The sequence below is a fragment of the Cygnus atratus genome, chromosome 5 (genome assembly GCF_013377495.2).
Source record: "Cygnus atratus isolate AKBS03 ecotype Queensland, Australia chromosome 5, CAtr_DNAZoo_HiC_assembly, whole genome shotgun sequence".
In the NCBI taxonomy this organism is placed as follows: domain Eukaryota; kingdom Metazoa; phylum Chordata; class Aves; order Anseriformes; family Anatidae; genus Cygnus; species Cygnus atratus.
In genome coordinates this window covers 61,984,301-62,001,246 of record NC_066366.1, presented here as the reverse complement: position 1 = coordinate 62,001,246, position 16,946 = coordinate 61,984,301, and the positions used below count along the sequence as shown (strand labels likewise).

At 43.5% G+C, this 16,946-nt stretch overlaps 1 protein-coding gene and 1 long non-coding RNA gene across 9 annotated transcripts in view; one reads left to right on the top strand and one right to left on the bottom strand.

The window, feature by feature from the left end:
- The window catches only part of LOC118250339 (uncharacterized), a 108,474-nt gene extending 104,620 nt beyond the window's left edge, over positions 1-3,854 (bottom strand). For all 8 annotated transcript variants that reach the window (XR_004779420.2, XR_004779425.2, XR_004779421.2 and 5 more), the window contains exon 1: positions 3,695-3,854. This is a non-coding gene — a long non-coding RNA (uncharacterized LOC118250339). The remainder of the gene's footprint in view (positions 1-3,694) is intronic.
- A 4,303-nt stretch (positions 3,855-8,157) lies between these two features.
- On the top strand, positions 8,158-16,812 carry CDKN3 (cyclin dependent kinase inhibitor 3). The gene is made up of 7 exons (XM_035551300.2): positions 8,158-8,330; positions 8,732-8,787; positions 9,990-10,034; positions 10,720-10,942; positions 11,837-11,868; positions 12,134-12,237; positions 13,492-16,812. Exons 1-7 carry the CDS (start codon positions 8,230-8,232, stop codon positions 13,576-13,578), a joined length of 648 nt encoding a protein of 215 aa, XP_035407193.1. The 5' UTR covers positions 8,158-8,229; the 3' UTR covers positions 13,579-16,812.
- The last annotated feature ends 134 nt before the right edge of the window (positions 16,813-16,946 follow it).

Sequence of the window (16,946 nt, the reverse complement as noted above, 5' to 3'; positions counted from 1 at the left end):
AGTTTGCTCCCTCAAAATCATTTTAGCTGTCTTACTATCACCTTACATTTAACTTGGAGCTTTTATTTCCTTCATCTGACAGCATCTTTGATGGATGTCTGTTAACTTCCAATAGTATCTCTTCTGCATTCTACTGCTTAAGTAACCCATCTTTTTTCTTTGGGTTATTTTGGTTCTTCAAATGTTTCTTGCGATACAACTGCAGACTCCATGAGACCTGCACCACGGCACCTGGAAGATGACACCTCCAGCTAAATTATGCTGCGTTTTCCTACAGTATGCTCCATCTAGCTGCTGATCAAACCTAAGCCTACTTAAAAGCTTGAGTTGCACTGAAACCCAACCTCATGCTGAGGGGAAGTACTAAGTACATTCCAAGTGAATCATGAATTACTGCGTGCAGGATTCAAGTTTTTAAAAATGTAAGTAGAAAATTGCAAAACCTACCTCCCAAAATGTTTACTATTGAGCTAATATCAACGCTGTCATACACACAGCTGGAGATGGAACTTCAGACAGGCTGGACAAAGTGCTCAAGTGATGCATTTTGCTTACGAATATTATGATTGCAGTTGGAGCCGGGATGATTCTCTCTGAAGTGAAATGAGTAGACACCCAGCAAAATAAATGACATACCTGCTGGCAGTGTGTAGGTGTAATTCATCCAGTCATTTTCCTTCCATTGCACAAGCTCCTGGCATATATGGCACTTTGATCTCTCTGCCATCACCACCCAGCTTCATCTCATGATCACTGCCACCCTTTTGTCTGCTCACAGCTTTTGACAATACTATGGAGATGGCTTGGTGAAATTTATTAGCTTGTGTTACACAGGAGATTCAATAAGACACTTTGATAGCCCTATTGCTCCTAGATTCCCAAATATAAAGGTAAGATTTGGAAGCCATATGAGAATTCTCATGCATCTTACTGCCTCAAGCATGCAGTCTAGGTCATTTCTGGTCAAACTCTGATTTTTTATTAACTGAAGAAATTTCCTAAACCACATGGGGAACACTTCGGAGTATTTTTTCATTATTTAAGATGAGCAAATAATAATTAAAAAAAGCATTTCAAAGCCTCCAAACTAAAATGCCTTTATATTATTATTTGCCCCAAATTACATTTTTATTTTTGGACCCATTCCAGTAACTTCTATCCACTAACATCCTCAGGGCAAACCCTTCTTTGCAACATACAGTTTAAGGAAACAAACTAAGATGAATGACTACAGAGCTGAGAAAAGAGAATCCTCAGACTGTGCACCCAAGGCTTTAACTCCCCTCACCTACAGCCACTGTGCCTATCCACAGACACAAACGGCAAGAGACAAGGTTATAGTTCAGTCACTGAGCATACAGTCACTCAGCCATGGCACTGTCTTCAACCACATCCCCCCTTCATTCCTCTACCCTCCTGGAAGGAGTCCCTTGAAATCAGATTTTACAGTTTGCAAGAGGCAACTATTGCTACTACTGTACTTTTCCACTCTGAATTGCATTCGGTAGCTTAGAGCCCTTACTCAGGCTGAAAATTCGGGTCTATGAATGTTTAAGCATCTCATAAATCACTCCACTCTCACAGACTAGTTAATTTTCACTACAGCTCACTGATAAACAACAATAAAAAAAGTAAAACTGAGCAAAAGAAAGTAAACGTACATTTATTCAGTCCTGTGCTGTGGTATTTCCTACTAGCATGTTAAAAAAATAAAAATAAAAAAGTTTCACTATGCCAAAACCTTCAAAAACTTTCCTGGACTATACATGTTCAAACATAATTTAAGCATAAGTCCATTTATTAAACATTTGGGTTGGTTCCTTCATTACAGTTCATGAAATTATTTCACAGGCACTTACTCAAAACTTCACATCCTGCTGTTTTCACAATGAGTAAAGTAATAATTCAGCTGTCTGTTTGGGACTTTATATCTTCTCTACTGCAAAAACCTGTGCTGTCATAGCCCAAATATTTAATATCATTGAAAAGACAATGTCTGGAATAGCAAGCCAGAAACACACAAGAGCCCTAGCCTCAGGCTTGCCATTTTAGCTTTCTTATGAGCAATTTGGGAAATGCAGTCAAAAAAAACAAATTCATCTATATACAATATTTTCTGTTTCATCCTCATTACCATAAAGGAATTCTCAGTTCTAAAAGTTCGAATCTATATTAGCTAAATCAGCGATAAAAAGGAGTGAATCATCTAAAAACCAGATAAACGAATAAAGAAATAAGATTTTCTAGGGAGAATTTGATGTTAAGTTAGTATAAACCAGGAGTCACCAAATGTGACCTGAAACGTGACCTCAGCTGAAGACTTGGCCTTCATTCACACCTTTGTTCTTCCCTACAGTCACTGCCGAGTCCTGTTTAGATCATTCTTCGGAAACTTCACATTCATCAAAACCACAAATGCAGAAAAAATAAATAAATAAATAAAACTTCAAATCATTGTGCTTGCAAACTGGGTCTCCACCCTCCAAAGGTTTTACAATAATTGTTGTTAGATAAGATTTGAACGATAATAAAAAACAAGCAGGCCCCATCATGAAAAGAACAAAACCTACATGGCCACATATAACTTGGAATAAAAAAATACTCCTATGTCAAGCCAACGATAGATGCTCAGCTCAGTGGGCAACACCGTATTTGTTGCAAATCCGACTTTATCCCTTGTAAAACAAGTAACTGCACATGCAAGCGTGCTGCGGCACACAGCGCGGTACGCGGATCCATGAGTGACTTGCTTTGGAGCAGTAACATAAAATCGTTGCAGTCTCCTCTGCTCTATTGTTGCCCATAAATGCTGTTATTACTCGTCTCCTAGTAGGGCTCATATATTCAAACACTAATCAAACCACGCCGTGTTAAAATCTCAATTAAAATTATTTTTAGTTTTCGTGCAATTAAACAGGCGATTTCAATGTGAAACACAAAGTGAATCATACAGTGGGGAAGATTTTGCTTTTAAATAATCACTTCTGTTACAATAAATTCTTCAAGGTTGTAAACAGACACTGCAGGAAAAAAGTGATAGAAACTGAAATTCTTCTTTCCCCCTGTTTTTTTTTTTTAACTATGGAAGCTTTCTTTACCACACTTGGTACAATTTTTATGTATTTAACACAAACTGTAAAAAACAACAAAAAAAAAAGTAGGAGAGAACTGCAGTAAAAGAAGGGCAGAACAAAAATACACACCATTTCACGTCAACTGCACAGGATAGACAATCCTCTACTCCAAACATCACTTGAGCTTTTCTGTATCTCTAAAAGACTTCACGTTTCATTCCAGAATAAACAGGGATTTGCCACGAAGACTGCAAGTAAAAATATCCTGATCCTAGTGACACTTATGTCATTAGTCTCAACAAAAGCAAGGGCTGCAGCCTGCCTAGAAAAGCAGAAGGTATCTCCACTGGCAGTCCACAGTAACCATCAGAAAACTGCAGAGAAAGTATTTTATTTACCTGTGCCCTCAGCAGTTACCCTGCAACACTGTTCTTTATCACCAGCTTCAGAGCCAAGCCTCAGTTCTGGTTTTAATTCAATAGACAAGCAGGATTTATAGGGCTAGAAAGAGCTTAACCCCCTGTCTTTCTTTCAGCTCCTAACTCCATGGTACTACCCTGGCAAAATACCCTATAAATCCAGTTCTATGGCCACGGCAGCACACTACACACCATACTCACAAGTGAGGCACTTCCCAAGCCAACAACTGCTCTCAGTCGGCAGGGCGTCTTCGCTCGGAGCTCCAGGAGCAGTCAGGGGGCTGCAGCCTCACCGAGAGAGGAGAGCCAGTCAAGGAGCCCCATGCTTCCTGCCAGCTGGCTGCCACGGAGCTATCTGGGTTGTGATGGAAAGCAGCGAGAAACCGCAGGCACATGCAGGAAAAAAGTTCCCTCAAAAAATTGGGAGTAGGAGGGTAGTTGCTCAATATTTTTGAAATAACATATCTTGCAAAGAATCTGCCTTCAGCAAACACGTTGGCTTGGAGCCAGTCACCACTGGACAATCACCATTCAGATGTATGTCTATCTGTAAGTGTTTTGTTGGCACAGATTGAGAATAAAATCCTAACAAAACATAGTCGAGCATAGCTAGAGAACTAAGTAATGATGTGGAAAACATACAGAATCTCCCAAAATTGTGCTCGCAATTCTAAATTTTCTTTTGTGTCTCAAGTTAGGACTGTTTCTCCAAACATTGCACAATTTTATCTCATGCATTAAGAATTTTCCTTTTATTTCCTCATTGTGAGGTGCAATGTAAGACTTGCAACGTAGTGGTGGTCAGCTTTCAGCAAACATAACATGTAAAATCAAGGGGAAAAAAAAAGATGCTTCAAAATGCTGAAATTGTTCCACCTATTTTTTTTAAACCTCCAAAACCAATACAAAAAATTGAAATGATGCCCCATGGGATCTTCTGGTGATATCACCAGTGGAATGCTCCCAAAGACATGACAGTGCATCTCTTGGAACACTGCATGTATTAATTACTTCTGCTAAAACACAGCTTCCAGAAACTGATACATGAAACGAGAGGTGACTAACAAGTCTTTGGCATTGCATGCAGTTGCTTGGAATAATCAGTTTCCAAAGGTCTTACCAACAAAAATTATTTTGATGTTTTGGCCATTCCAGACCTCGTTTCAGCTCCTTGCAGAGAAAGAACATAACTTGTTTGTTAAAGGTTTATCTTTGAACACGGTAAGTGCTAAGACCATATACCACCACGTTCCCTCACTCCTTTTTTCCCTCCAGTCCTGACTGTCCCCTCAATTCATACTAGTTCGCTCCCAGACTTTTACCTGAAGCACATCAATCATTTATTTTGTCTGGGAAACCTGAGCACAGAAGAGCAGACAAGAGACATTTATGAACCCCTCCAGTGTCCCCAGGGATATGTGCTCATCCCCTGACCCAAGGACAACAAGGCCAGGTCAGGTTTAACCATGTTTCTCTGCCATTCTGAATGTTCACACTTCACCCATATGACAGGCTATAAATTCAGGGCACCGTCACTTTGTCTTTGCTTTGCTGCACAGACTTGAAAGCCAGGTGTCTATTTAAACCAGAGTAACTTCTAAAAGCCAGCTGGCCCTCAGGAGCCTGTTTGCTGAGAAATGAGACATGAAAACGACCTGAAACCCAAACAGACCTGTAGAGAATTGCTTTCACAGCAGTTGTGATGGGGTCCATGAGAAAATTCCCAGCTAACCCACCAGACCCGCCTGGATTTTCATCCACCATTTTCTTACATTACAAATTTTGTATACACATTTTGCTGCCAGACCACAAACCCATCCTACGTACATGTATTTACAGCCTAGGACATAGGACTCCTTGGAAAATCTCACTGACCATCTACCCACTGCACATCATTTTTATATCTCTAGGAAGGTACTTACTGCTGCATCAGAGGCACAAGTGTTATGTCACGTAATGTGAGCATTATTCTCACAATAAACAAACAAGCAAACCCCTGAGCAGCCACAAACTTACCACTCAGATCCTTATTGGTTCTTGTTAAGTTTTTTTTCCTCAAAACTTAAAGAACATCAGGAATATATAATGCAATAATAATGAGACCTTGGGATAATGCAACTCATGTAGACTACAAAAAAAAAAACAACACTTGAACCTGTCTTCAGAAACAATTGGTGTGAATTTTACCTATAGAGACAACACATAGACATTGCAATACCTGGCACAAAAGATTAATATATGAATGAGGGCAAACAGAACCACAAAAATACCAACACCTTTACCTTTACCAACTGCCATACCTTGGTATTTTCCGTGCTTGCAAAGAAAACCTGTTTACTTTGAGTATTATTACATGCCCGTTGTATATCTGGTATTGCTCAACACAGGGAAGATAAAATCCCTACCTGAAAGTGAGCAAAGACTAAATCCTCCAAGCGCTGTATTTCAGCCTATGCCCATGAATATTTTTCTTCACTTTGCACAGACCTCCAGTCCTAGAAACTGGCAAAAATTTCCAGAAGGTAAAGCCTCGATGCTGATGAGTTCCATTTCATATGCCAAAAGGACACTTTTTTTTGGCAGACCAACATCTGTTAGTCATTCCTATAAAATATATCACAAAAAAAAGATGATTTAGATGTTTTAGCACACTACAACTTGATGTTCTGGGAAACAGCTTAATTTAAAAACACACAAACAGCCCTAACAAGTAGTCAGCTAATAAACATCATAGTTACCATTTACTGTTGCAAAACGCCCAGGGTAATAAGGAATCTCAGGGGATCTCCTCAAGGTTTGTTTTTAATCTTTCCTTCCCACACTTGCTCCAGGTTTCACACTCGCATACTATACCTGTTCAGTTCTGCCACAACAGACCCAAGCTCTGTCCCCACATCTTGCAGACTCATTGGCATTGCCACCTGTTATTACCATTTCAGGTTTCATGCAATGCTATACTGATTTCTACCACGTGAAAGTACCCAAACCCCAAAGAATTCCTCTGACCTTCTCAGAAAACAACCAGGACCATTAGCATTGCTGCAATTTTTTTTTTTTACATTTATCAGTCTCACGTCACTGCTTCCATACAATACTCAGAGTTAAAATCTGCAACACTTTTCATAGGAATAGGTAAAAGCAATGGAAAACATATGGAGAACTTCACACTTATATCAAAACAGTACGAGTGTTACAAATAGTCTCTAAGGGGAACAGAGCAAAAAGATGGTGAATAGAAGCAAACAACATACCTGTTCTTTCACACAGTTGCCGAGAAGTTAGAATGATGTTTGCAGCTACAGTGGCTGGCTCTTCTCGTGTTGCCTCACTTCTTAGGCTGTATTTCTTCCCATTTCTCATCTTAGTCAGCAACCTCCACATCTGCATTGTTTTATTTCTCCATTATGTGCACTAATGCAATTTTTGTACATGTGCTATCAAATTCTCTGTTTCAATGAACCGGTCCTCTACTTGATCCTCTCATCATCCTTTTCTTCATTCCCTAAGCCTCCCCCAAATCCTGCCATACCAAGCGAGTTGTTTCTGCAGTCCTTCTCTGACAGGTTTCATTAACATCCCCAGGCTGTGGAACTAAGGTTGCTAATGCAGAACTAAAATCTAACAACTCCACAGCTGGAGGGCTTGCTCTGGCCCTGTTGAGAATCAAACCAAACTCAAACCACTCAGGGAGCCTGGACACAGTCTTTCTTTTGACTGTAATTATCATCTTTGAAATTGTTCAAGACCTAAAAATCACTATTCAGGTCTGGCCCCTTCACAACACAGGTCTACACATATCTAAGCATAGACTGTGAAATGGCTTCAACACCATTGTCTAAAACAAAATTAATCACTGCCAACAGGCATTTTTCCTGCTAATTAATGGGCCTACAATCCTAAATCATTTGCTGAAACACTGCAAAAACAGGACTGCCAAAACGCCTTCAGTATGGGCAACAGCAAGCTCTTCAAATTATCATTTACACACTAGAGAAGTGGAACGTGTTAAGGATAAGACATGGACACATCAGGGTTGCCCCAAGTCCAAGTGTTTCAGCAGCAGATCTCACAGGAGCACGCACTGCAACTTTCTTTCCTAACAGCACATCGGTGAGGTCTGGCCAGCCCAAGGCCCTACAGGTCAAACTGCCACGAGGATATCTGACGTTGGGTTCTTAGTTCAAAAGAGCAAACACTGCTTCCTTCTAGAAAGCTCTAGAAACCTCCAGGCTTGGACGAACGGGAAGTGCTGGGACCCCTTTTTCCCCCAGAACGGCCTCCCGGGTGGCCAGGGCAGCAGCCACATGGAAGCAGGGCACGTCCCAGCCCCTTTTTCTGTCAGAAAGCCGACGCCGGAGACGGCCACGGGAAGGGGTACACGACAGCCACCTCACCCTTCGCCCCCCAGGGCTCCCTCTGCCGCACACCACGTCAGCCCCGAGCCCCCTCTTCCCGCCTCTCGGTCCCTAGCCAATCAGCTCAGCTCTCCAGCGCCGCCCGCCAATCAGCGCGCTGCTCCTCGCGAGAAAGTCGGAGCTCCGCTAGAAGAAGCGCGGGAATAGAGAGCCAATGAGGTGCCGGCGGGTGGGCGGGAAGAGCTCCAAGGGGCGGTGGTGAGGGAGCGCCGCCATTTTGTGGGCGGGCAGCGCCGCCATTTTGTGGGCGGTGAGGCAGGGGCTGGGGGGTGGGGCCATGCTGGGGGCGGAGGGGCTGGACCCTGGGTGAGGTCCTCGTTTATGCCCTGCCGCAGCCACGCCGGCGCTATGCAGGCTGGACCTTGGGACTCCTCGGACGAAGAGGCCGCCGAGGAGGAGCGGGCGCCGCTGGCGGTGTCCTGGTGAGGGAGCGGCCGCTCCCCGTGAGGCGCTGGGGGTGCCTGTGGCCGGCTCCCGCTGCGCGGCCCGGGGGGAGCCTCACAAGAGCCGCAGCGGGACCGGCAGCGACCCCGGGGCAGGGGCGGCGGGGCCGGGAGGGGTCTGGTCAGCGCCAGGCGGCCTCTGGGGGTCTGTTAGGGCAGAGGGGACCGGGTTCCTTCGCTTGGTGTTGTAGGAAGTTCCCGCTGAAAACTGTCCGTGAGGACTTGTAGCTGCTGGACTGCGCTCTGTTTTGTTCTTACAGCGCTATCGAGATGCTAACTTCTCATGGTCCCACAGAAAATGAGCGTCTGGTGGCGAGTTATCTCTCTTCAAGTAACCAAAATGTTCTCTTCTGATTGCCTGTTTTTTTGTTTCCTGATAGGTTGTCTTTGTCTCCTGTCTACTCTTCTAAGCTCCTGGGAGTGTGTTCCCTTCCAGGTAAGAAGCATTTACTGGATTTGCAGGCGTGTTTGAAGCTGAAGAGGCGTAATGCTCTGTACCCTTAAATTCTGCATTCAGTTTATTTGGTAGTGACTTATTTTGCAATGGATGACTGGAATAAGTGTTTAAAAATAACAAGGCCAATTTAGAGGATGTCTTAATGCAGTGTTGTCTAGCGGAGTGATAAGATGTCTATCTTCCACTATCAGTATGGTTAAAAAGCCAAATATTTTCACTACTTATAATGAGCAGCAACATAAGTGAAACAAGACTGCTCTAATAAACAATTCCTTTATAACTGCCTTAAATTACACTTATTTGCTGCACTGACACTTCTGTACCACCCTCCCTGAGTGTCTGGGTTGCACTATTGTTTGCTGATGAGCAGCGTTGATGAGCGGTGATGTCCAGTGCTGATGAGAATCCCACTAACACTTGAACGCAAGCAAATTTATATGCTGAAAACAGCTGCATTTCCATGTTAAGCTGCCTGAGTAGCCTCCAGTCATGGCCCTGCCAATAGAGCTCTTCTGCAGGATTTTGCTCTCATGTTCTCAGATGTTTCCAGAGATAAACAATCTTCTGAGGAGGGGAGAGAGACAAAAGACACAGTGCAAATACTTTAAGCAATTACCTTTCACAAACCAAACAATAGCTGTGAGTTTTATAGGGTAGAGTTCTGTAGGGGTTGCAAAAAAGCCTTAGTAGCATGCCTTGAGTTTAAAAAATCGATATTGTGATATGTTGATTATTAAACTAGAAGGAGGATTTTCAGTGAGATTCCTGATGTTACAGAATGGTTCAGAACTTATTTTCCTACTAGACAACATAAAACTCTGCAGTTATCCCTATCCGGTCCTTCTATTTATGAGTTTGGGGGCGGGGGGGGGTGTTTTTCCTCTTTTTTTTTTCTCCACCTCTACCCTGATTTTAATATCCCAAGCTTTTTATCTGGAAGATGCACAACAGTTTAAAACCTTGGGCAGTTTTAAAAATATGACTATATTGCAGTGTTAAGCAGATGAAGGTGTTTAAACTGTCTTCTGCACTAGTGATCCATTTGCAAAACTAAGGACTGTCATTGGTAGCGTGGCTTTGTTGTTTTCTTTGGTGTCTGTTTTCTGTTCTTTTGGTTGTAGCAGCCATTTCGTACATGTCACTTACCTGGGGTCATAATCATCATTCGTAATGTATTTTAGGTTGCAAGTTTAAGGATGTTAGAAGGAATCTTCAGAAAGATATCGGTGAGTCTTCTGGCCAGTGCATAAGTGCCTCTCATTACAATGGAATGGGTAAGAACAACCTGTGGGTAAACTGAAAGCACAAGTTATTCCTTACAGGCTAGAGGTTTGACTTAGCCTGGAAACTGCTGAAGTTGCTTCTTTATCTAACTTGGGCACAAGGATCCAGATGCTGTGTATTTGAAACACAGCTTGACTGAGAAGTAGTGGTGCCTTATTTGTGTTCTTACAGTGGATGTTATAATGTCCCTGTACATGCCATGATGTTATCTTCCCAGAGAAAAGTGAGATTGTGTAAGAACTTGTGGTAGTAGTCAACTGTAATGACTAGTAGAGCAGAGACTAATAGCAAGAAAATCCTGTTTGGACAATTGTAGCTGGAGATGGGACAGAATCATGTTTAAGCTAGCAGTAGTTGACAGGACTGTTTAGAGTGGTGACGTGATTTCTAGTGAGGCTTGTCTCAAGGCTGCCTCTGAACTGTGGGAATTTCTCTCACAGATGGGTTACCTGAAGGCAAACATAGGCAGGACTTGATGGAAGTAAACGCTGCTTAAAGCAAAAGTGGTAACTTCTACTGTCTGAACTTTGAAGATTAAACAAGGGGATTAGTACCAAGTAGCTTATTTGTTTATCCTTAAGCTTGATAGGCTTTTGTTTATTTGCAAGTGTCTTAATCTGTTGGCAGATGAACTAAAGAACTATGGGACACAGGATATATTTGTGCTTTGTACCAGAGGAGAACTCCTAAAATACCGAGTACCAAACCTTATAGACGCCTACCAACAGCATGGGATCTGTGTGCACCACTATCCTATTCTGGACGGGGACGCTCCTGACGTTGCCGAGTGCTGCAAAATTCTGGAAGAGCTCAGAAGCTGCCTGGAAAGCAAACAGAAGACAATTATACAGTAGGTTCTAGTTGCCTTCCTTTCACTGCACATTCCTACTTGACCAGCTGAAACAAGAGTCCTGTCAAATAACAACTGCTTTCTTTAGGGTTAGTTCAAGCTATAAAAGCTTCTTGTGTCATGTAAGCTAACTTGGCCTCTGTGAGATCTGCATCTCCCACTTTCTGTTGCTCTGTCCCACAAGTGTTTTAAAATGTGTGTCGAGTGGCCCCATGTGACTCCTTGCTGCTAGCTTCACTGGATATCAGCTATACAATAAGAGCTGCAAACTGAAGCAGATGGCAGAGGATAGTGGAGCCCTGGGCTGTTTACCAGAGGCTTGGTGGGTTCTAGCAGTGCAAAATTCTCTCCTAAATTGCACAAAACTGTTTTAAAGCTGTATCCTTCAGCATTTGTAGCCGAGCTCAGGATAGAGGGAAAGAGCTTTCCTGGATCCATGTTCCCTGAAAGATCCTGCTGACAGCTCCCCAGGCAGGCATCCACTGAGCATCCTGGGCTTCCTGCTGGTGCACAAGCCTGCTGCTGTCATTAGCTCACAACTGTTATTGAAGCCTTAATCTGGAGGAGGATTTAAAGAACATTGAGATTTGTTCTTCTTGATGCCTTTTTCTGTTTTCCTATGCCTTTGGGACTATTACTAAGAATGAAGGGGAACTTTAAAATTGCATATTATCTTAAAAAAAAAAAAAAAAAAAAAAGGACAGTAATAAACGAAGGTCTGAAGAATAGGTGGGAGTTAGCCTTGTAAATAGTAGCAGTTCTGACGTTCTTGTACCACTGATCCTCTTGATTATATTAAGGCAAGAACTGTATCTTACACTCGCATGCTGAGGGGGCTCTGGGTGTCGCAGTGTACTACAGCCAGTTACAGCCTAACATTCTTTACTCTTTCAGCTGTTATGGTGGCCTTGGACGCTCATGTCTCAGTAAGTAGCTGCCTTCCCCCCTCAATGCCTGATTAACAAACCCGCTTTGCACACCCATTCCCACGAGGCAGCCCTGTCTGAAGGAGCAGCGGCAGCAGATGGGGCCAGTGCCATCAAACAGTATTTGGTAAAAGGTCCAGCAGATCCGTGAACCCTGGCCTGATGGGACTTTTTCCTAAAGTGGTGTTCATGGTGTAAACCCATTGCTGAGCAAAAGTGGTGTGGTGCTGAGTAGAATACATGCGTATATACCTTTCTCTTACAGTAGCTGCATGCCTCCTGCTTCAGCTTTCGGACGCACTGGCACCTCAGCAAGCCATAGACAGCCTCAGAAACTTAAGAGGATCTGGGGCAATACAGACAGTTAAGGTAACGAGGCCACAGCAGGTAATAGATGTGTCAAAACATGAGTGGAGAGTTCGGGCAGTTCTCCCCTTCACTTTACAAAGGGATCCCTCTGTCTTTGAGGTGTTCCACAGCTGGTGTCCCTGCTGCTCTCCTGGGTTTTGAGCTGCTTCTGGTGTTTGGCTTTCATGCCAATGCCGTCATGGTCTGCCTGCACTGAATTCAGCAGCTGTCCTGCCTGTCTACTCTTCACCATCACTAATAACTTGTTGCTTTTTTGTCCTTAGCCCTGCTTACGGCTTGCTGAGCCATTGTTCCTTTTTCTGGTGTCCCTATTCTCCTCATAGGTTGGACATCTGCTTAATTTTCCTGCCTTGTTCTCCTGCATTTTTCTAACCCAGCAGATGTTTGTCTTCTGCAGCTGTCACATCAATACCCTAGCAGTCTTCTTTAAAGAAGTACCCCTAGCATTAGTGTTAACACCTACCTGGTGGGAGGTCTAAGCTGCTGAACAATTTTTCTTTTCCTTGTTTTGGTGGGGATTTTAGCTACTTGTATCAATGGAAGTACCTATACAAGCTGACGTTTAATCAGTTTATAAGAATAGTTTCCAAGAAGCAGTTGTTCTCAAGAAGCCTATTTCTGCCAGCTCTAGGCCTCTTCGGAAGCCAACTCTTGTCTGAACTATTTGAAAATGTTTTCCACAGACCATGAGGGCAGACAGGGAGCAGCTTGCATCCCTGCTCGAAGGAGGGGGGGGACACAAACGGATACTGTAATGTGACTCTTTCAGAGGCACTAGGTTGGGTGGCTGGTCCTCCAGCCACTGACTGATGCTTTTATTTCATTTGGAACATCTGTGTGTTAGTACTCCGAATGACGTATGGGCTGACCTAAGAGTGCTTAGCACAAACTCATGCTTAGTTATTACTGGCCAAAGTCAGTGTTCTGCATCACGGGCTCACTGTGGAGAGCACAATACTCTTCTGACCCACGTAAAGCAGCTCTGAGTTATAACGTGAGGCTCCCACCTATCAACGACTATGTTTAGAGTTGCCTTGCATTCACACGTCTTTTAAGGCAACCTGTAGGATCTGAGCTAAGATCTCTCTAATCTGATGGTGAAGAATTCCAAAGGATTTGGAGTAAGCACAAAAAGAACTAAACAGGCTGCGGGGTGCTGCTTTGATTCTGGGGAATCAAACAGCTTTGTAAAATGGGTAGTGCCTGTTTCAAAAGTACACAGCACTTACTGCAAATCTGGTTGTGCTTTTTCAGCAATACAATTATATCCATGACTTTCGAGAGAACGTAGCTGCACATTTGGCAAGAAAGGACACAGTCTTCAGATCAGTATCGCGATAAAGTAATACTGGCATGGTGCACCTCTGTGTCTGCGTGGCTGTGGCAGACACCTGCACGAGGCACCTCACTCCTGACCTTTAACTGCTCATCGCCACTGCCCGAGTGACACAGCTGCTCACCTTCAGATGTGTGCCCAACGGGCTTGGGGCGGAAATCCCACGGGACGTGCAGCCTCTTCATCTGTTCGGTGCTCTTCAATAATCATTGCCTTAAAAATGCACGAAGGTGTGTTTGTGTTTGTTAGTGTTGTGCTGGTGGCTGGAGTGCCTAACGAGCTGCTTTTCACTGCAGAAGTGGTTTATACCCAGACTGTCTCATGTTTGGCATCAGCTGGTAGAGACGGCACACCGGCTGCCACTGACCTGGTACGTGGGCTGTTGTGACATCCCGGGGCTGCTCCAGTGTGGTTACCAAATGGAAGGGAGGCAAAACACACAGCAATAACACAACTCTTTAAACAAAAAAAAAGTCAAAAAGTACATGTATAATCCTCTGTAGGCTAGAGCAAGTCTCCCAGAAACATGCCTGCTATAGGCTACCTCAGTCATCTTTAACTAGATCCACTCAAAGACCAGAGAAATTGAGTAGACTCCTGAAGAAAACATTTAAACTAGCTGTGTCCTGTTCTGAGGAAGTGCTGGTGATCCGCTGCAGTGCTCAGGTGCCCTCTGGCACTCTGTGAGGTAAGTGTTGGCTCTGGGAAGAAGGCCTGCATCACCCACGCTGTGCCCCTGTGGCTCCTTTCATCGTTAGACAAAGCAGTGGGGTTAGAGGAACTGTTGCTGCTGGGCTGCAGCTGCTGTGCAGCTCTTCTCTGGGAAGCAGCATCCTGACCCTTCTGTAACCACATCTCCTGTTTCTTTGTCACGATTTCTGTAAGCCCTGCCAGGCCCTGCTTTCTTCCCTGCTGACCCAGTGTCAGCACACCCCGATGGTGCTGCTGTCCTGCTCTGAGGGTTACCTTGTAGCCCCCAGCTGCAGCCCCCAGGGAGGCTGAGGTTTGTGGTGTATTCTGACAATGTTTCAGTAACTGTTCAAGTTATGCTGGGAGCTGGTGCCACACCACCTGTTTTGAGTTGAAGTAGAACTGTGTGATTAACTGTAAAATGTGTGGCTGTGACAACTTTTTTAAATGCTGCCATGTAGTTAAAGGTGATTTCTATCGGCTGTGTTTAATTAGCTCTTACTGTCACTCTTCTCTGCTCCTCAGGCAGACAACAGGAACTGTTTCTTTCCACAGCTTGGAAGCACCGAGAGAGTAATTTCCTTAAAATGTTCATTGTTCTTTCCCTGACACTGCTTCCCAATGCTCAAACAGAAATCAGAAAAACAAGTTATTTTTCAAGGTGGCTTAGCAGGAAAGTTGCTGACGGGGAGAGAGATGTTACTTATTTTCTCCCTAATCTTTTGCCGTGTGGCACTCCAAGAAACAAATACCAGATCCACATTTTGATTGTGAAATACCAAGTAGTTTGGGTAGCCATCGTATGTGCTTTTCTGCATGCAGCAGTTCCTTTCACAGGGACCACGCAGGTAAAACCGAGATCTGTGGCTTGCATCCCTGGGTACAGGTAACTTTCGTACAAACCAGAAGCCGGATTTCTGCCAGCACACACTGATCTTTTAAAAAATAAAAGTGCTAAAAAAACATCTTCTAAACAGCCTTCTCTGAAGGATGCTTTATTTGGCAGCTCGCTTTGCCATATTCTCATGAGACTTTGATTTCCAACCTTTCCCTCCAATGTTTTCAACTGTTTAGAAGGTCTTTTAGTGAGATTATTTAAATCCTTTAGTTCTCATGTACTTATACGCAGCGCCAAGACAAACTAAGCCTTTTGTTCCCAGAGTTAGCTGTAAGTTCAAGTTGTCCAGTGGATCTGCACCAGCAAATTAACTCTCCTGTTTTCACTTTTGGATTCCTCTGTTCCGGATTATATGTACACACTTGCAAAGTAGATGTGTAAAGCCTTGTTATGTTTTGTTATTACTGGAGAAATGATTTTCTTCTATGCAGCTGAGTGCACTGGGTCATAGCTCTGCACTACCGAAGCCCTGGCTTTCAAAGGGTGAGTAAAATTCCCTCTGAAGGCATCGCACTGATGCAACACAAGGGGCTGGGGACTCAGCCCCAGGACAGTGCAAGTGTTTGCAGACATTTTGCTTAATATGGATAAAGCCATTCCATGGCTAGATGTGTTTTTCAAGAGAAGCTACCAGTTTGAACTCAGTAAATTCTGTGTTGTTTATTCCAGCTTAACTCACCCGGGTACCAAGGGAGTTATGGTCTCTTTTAGAAGGCCACAGGGAGCTGGGGGCTGTGAGCCAGCCATAAACTCACTTCAAGTAACAAATAAACAAACATACCCAAGGAAGGGTTATGCAGGCTCAAGTCATCATAACAGCATCATCATAACAGCAGTTTCTGATGGAGCTATGCAGCGGGAAAATGAGGATGATCCAACAGGAACGATATTCATGAATTTCCAAAAAGTCATTCAGAAATCCTTTAGCTAAAAGTTCAAAATTGTTATTATATAAGGAAGAGAATTCTCTTGTCAACAACTGGTAGGAGGGTATCACAGACCAGTAACAAGCAGTTTCAGGTGAACAGGGACTCATCAGAGCTTCAGAGATGCACGAGTTGGAACCTCTGTCTTTGAACATACTCAGATGATGGGGGAAAACACAGGAATGAGATGAAACCTGCCACTGTTGCAAAAGTTAAGGGACGATAAAAAGAAAATCTGGCAATGCTAAAGCATGGGAAATTAAGTTTCAATAAATGCAAAGAAGAAACTTAAAAATGATTTTATATACACAGTAACAAGCTGTCAAGTATCTATTATCACAAGACAGAGACTTACAAGGTCTCAGAGCTGACACCTAATCCCTGCCTGCACTGCATTATAAAAAGAGAGGAAACCAGAAGCAGAGAGCAGGAAACTGCCACTCGAAATCCCCATGGCACCCAAAGCTTGTGCGATGCCAACAGTTCTGGTCTCCTCCGGTTTGGAAATGGGGAAAAAAAGGACAATCACAAGGCTGTGGAAGGCCCTCCAGGCAAGAGATGAAATAAGACTTCCCTGCTCTGAAAGGTGACCTGACAAAAGTCTAGTTAGATCATGCCTGGCATAAGATACAAAAGGCGAAATTTTCATTATGCCTCAAAAACAAGAACTTGCAGGCACCAAATGAAATTAACATAAAATTTTTAGCAAGGTATTTGGTTTTTAATTGGTTGATCTGTTGTTTGTCTGTTTGGTGGTTTGGTTTTGTTTTTTAAACTTACAGTCATTCCATTACAGAACTCTGCCTTTTGGGGCCTCTTCATCCTGCGCTATAAAATTGCCCCTAAAGCAACTAAATTA

Coding starts and splice junctions, on each gene's coding strand:
- CDKN3 (XM_035551300.2), top strand. CDS start 8,230: ATGCCCTGCCGCAGCCACGCCGGCGCTATGCAGGCTGGACCTTGGGAC. Junction 10,035..10,719: donor GAATCTTCAGAAAGATATCG/GTGAGTCTTCTG, acceptor ATCTGTTGGCAG/ATGAACTAAAGAACTATGGG. Junction 11,869..12,133: donor CCTTGGACGCTCATGTCTCA/GTAAGTAGCTGC, acceptor TTTCTCTTACAG/TAGCTGCATGCCTCCTGCTT.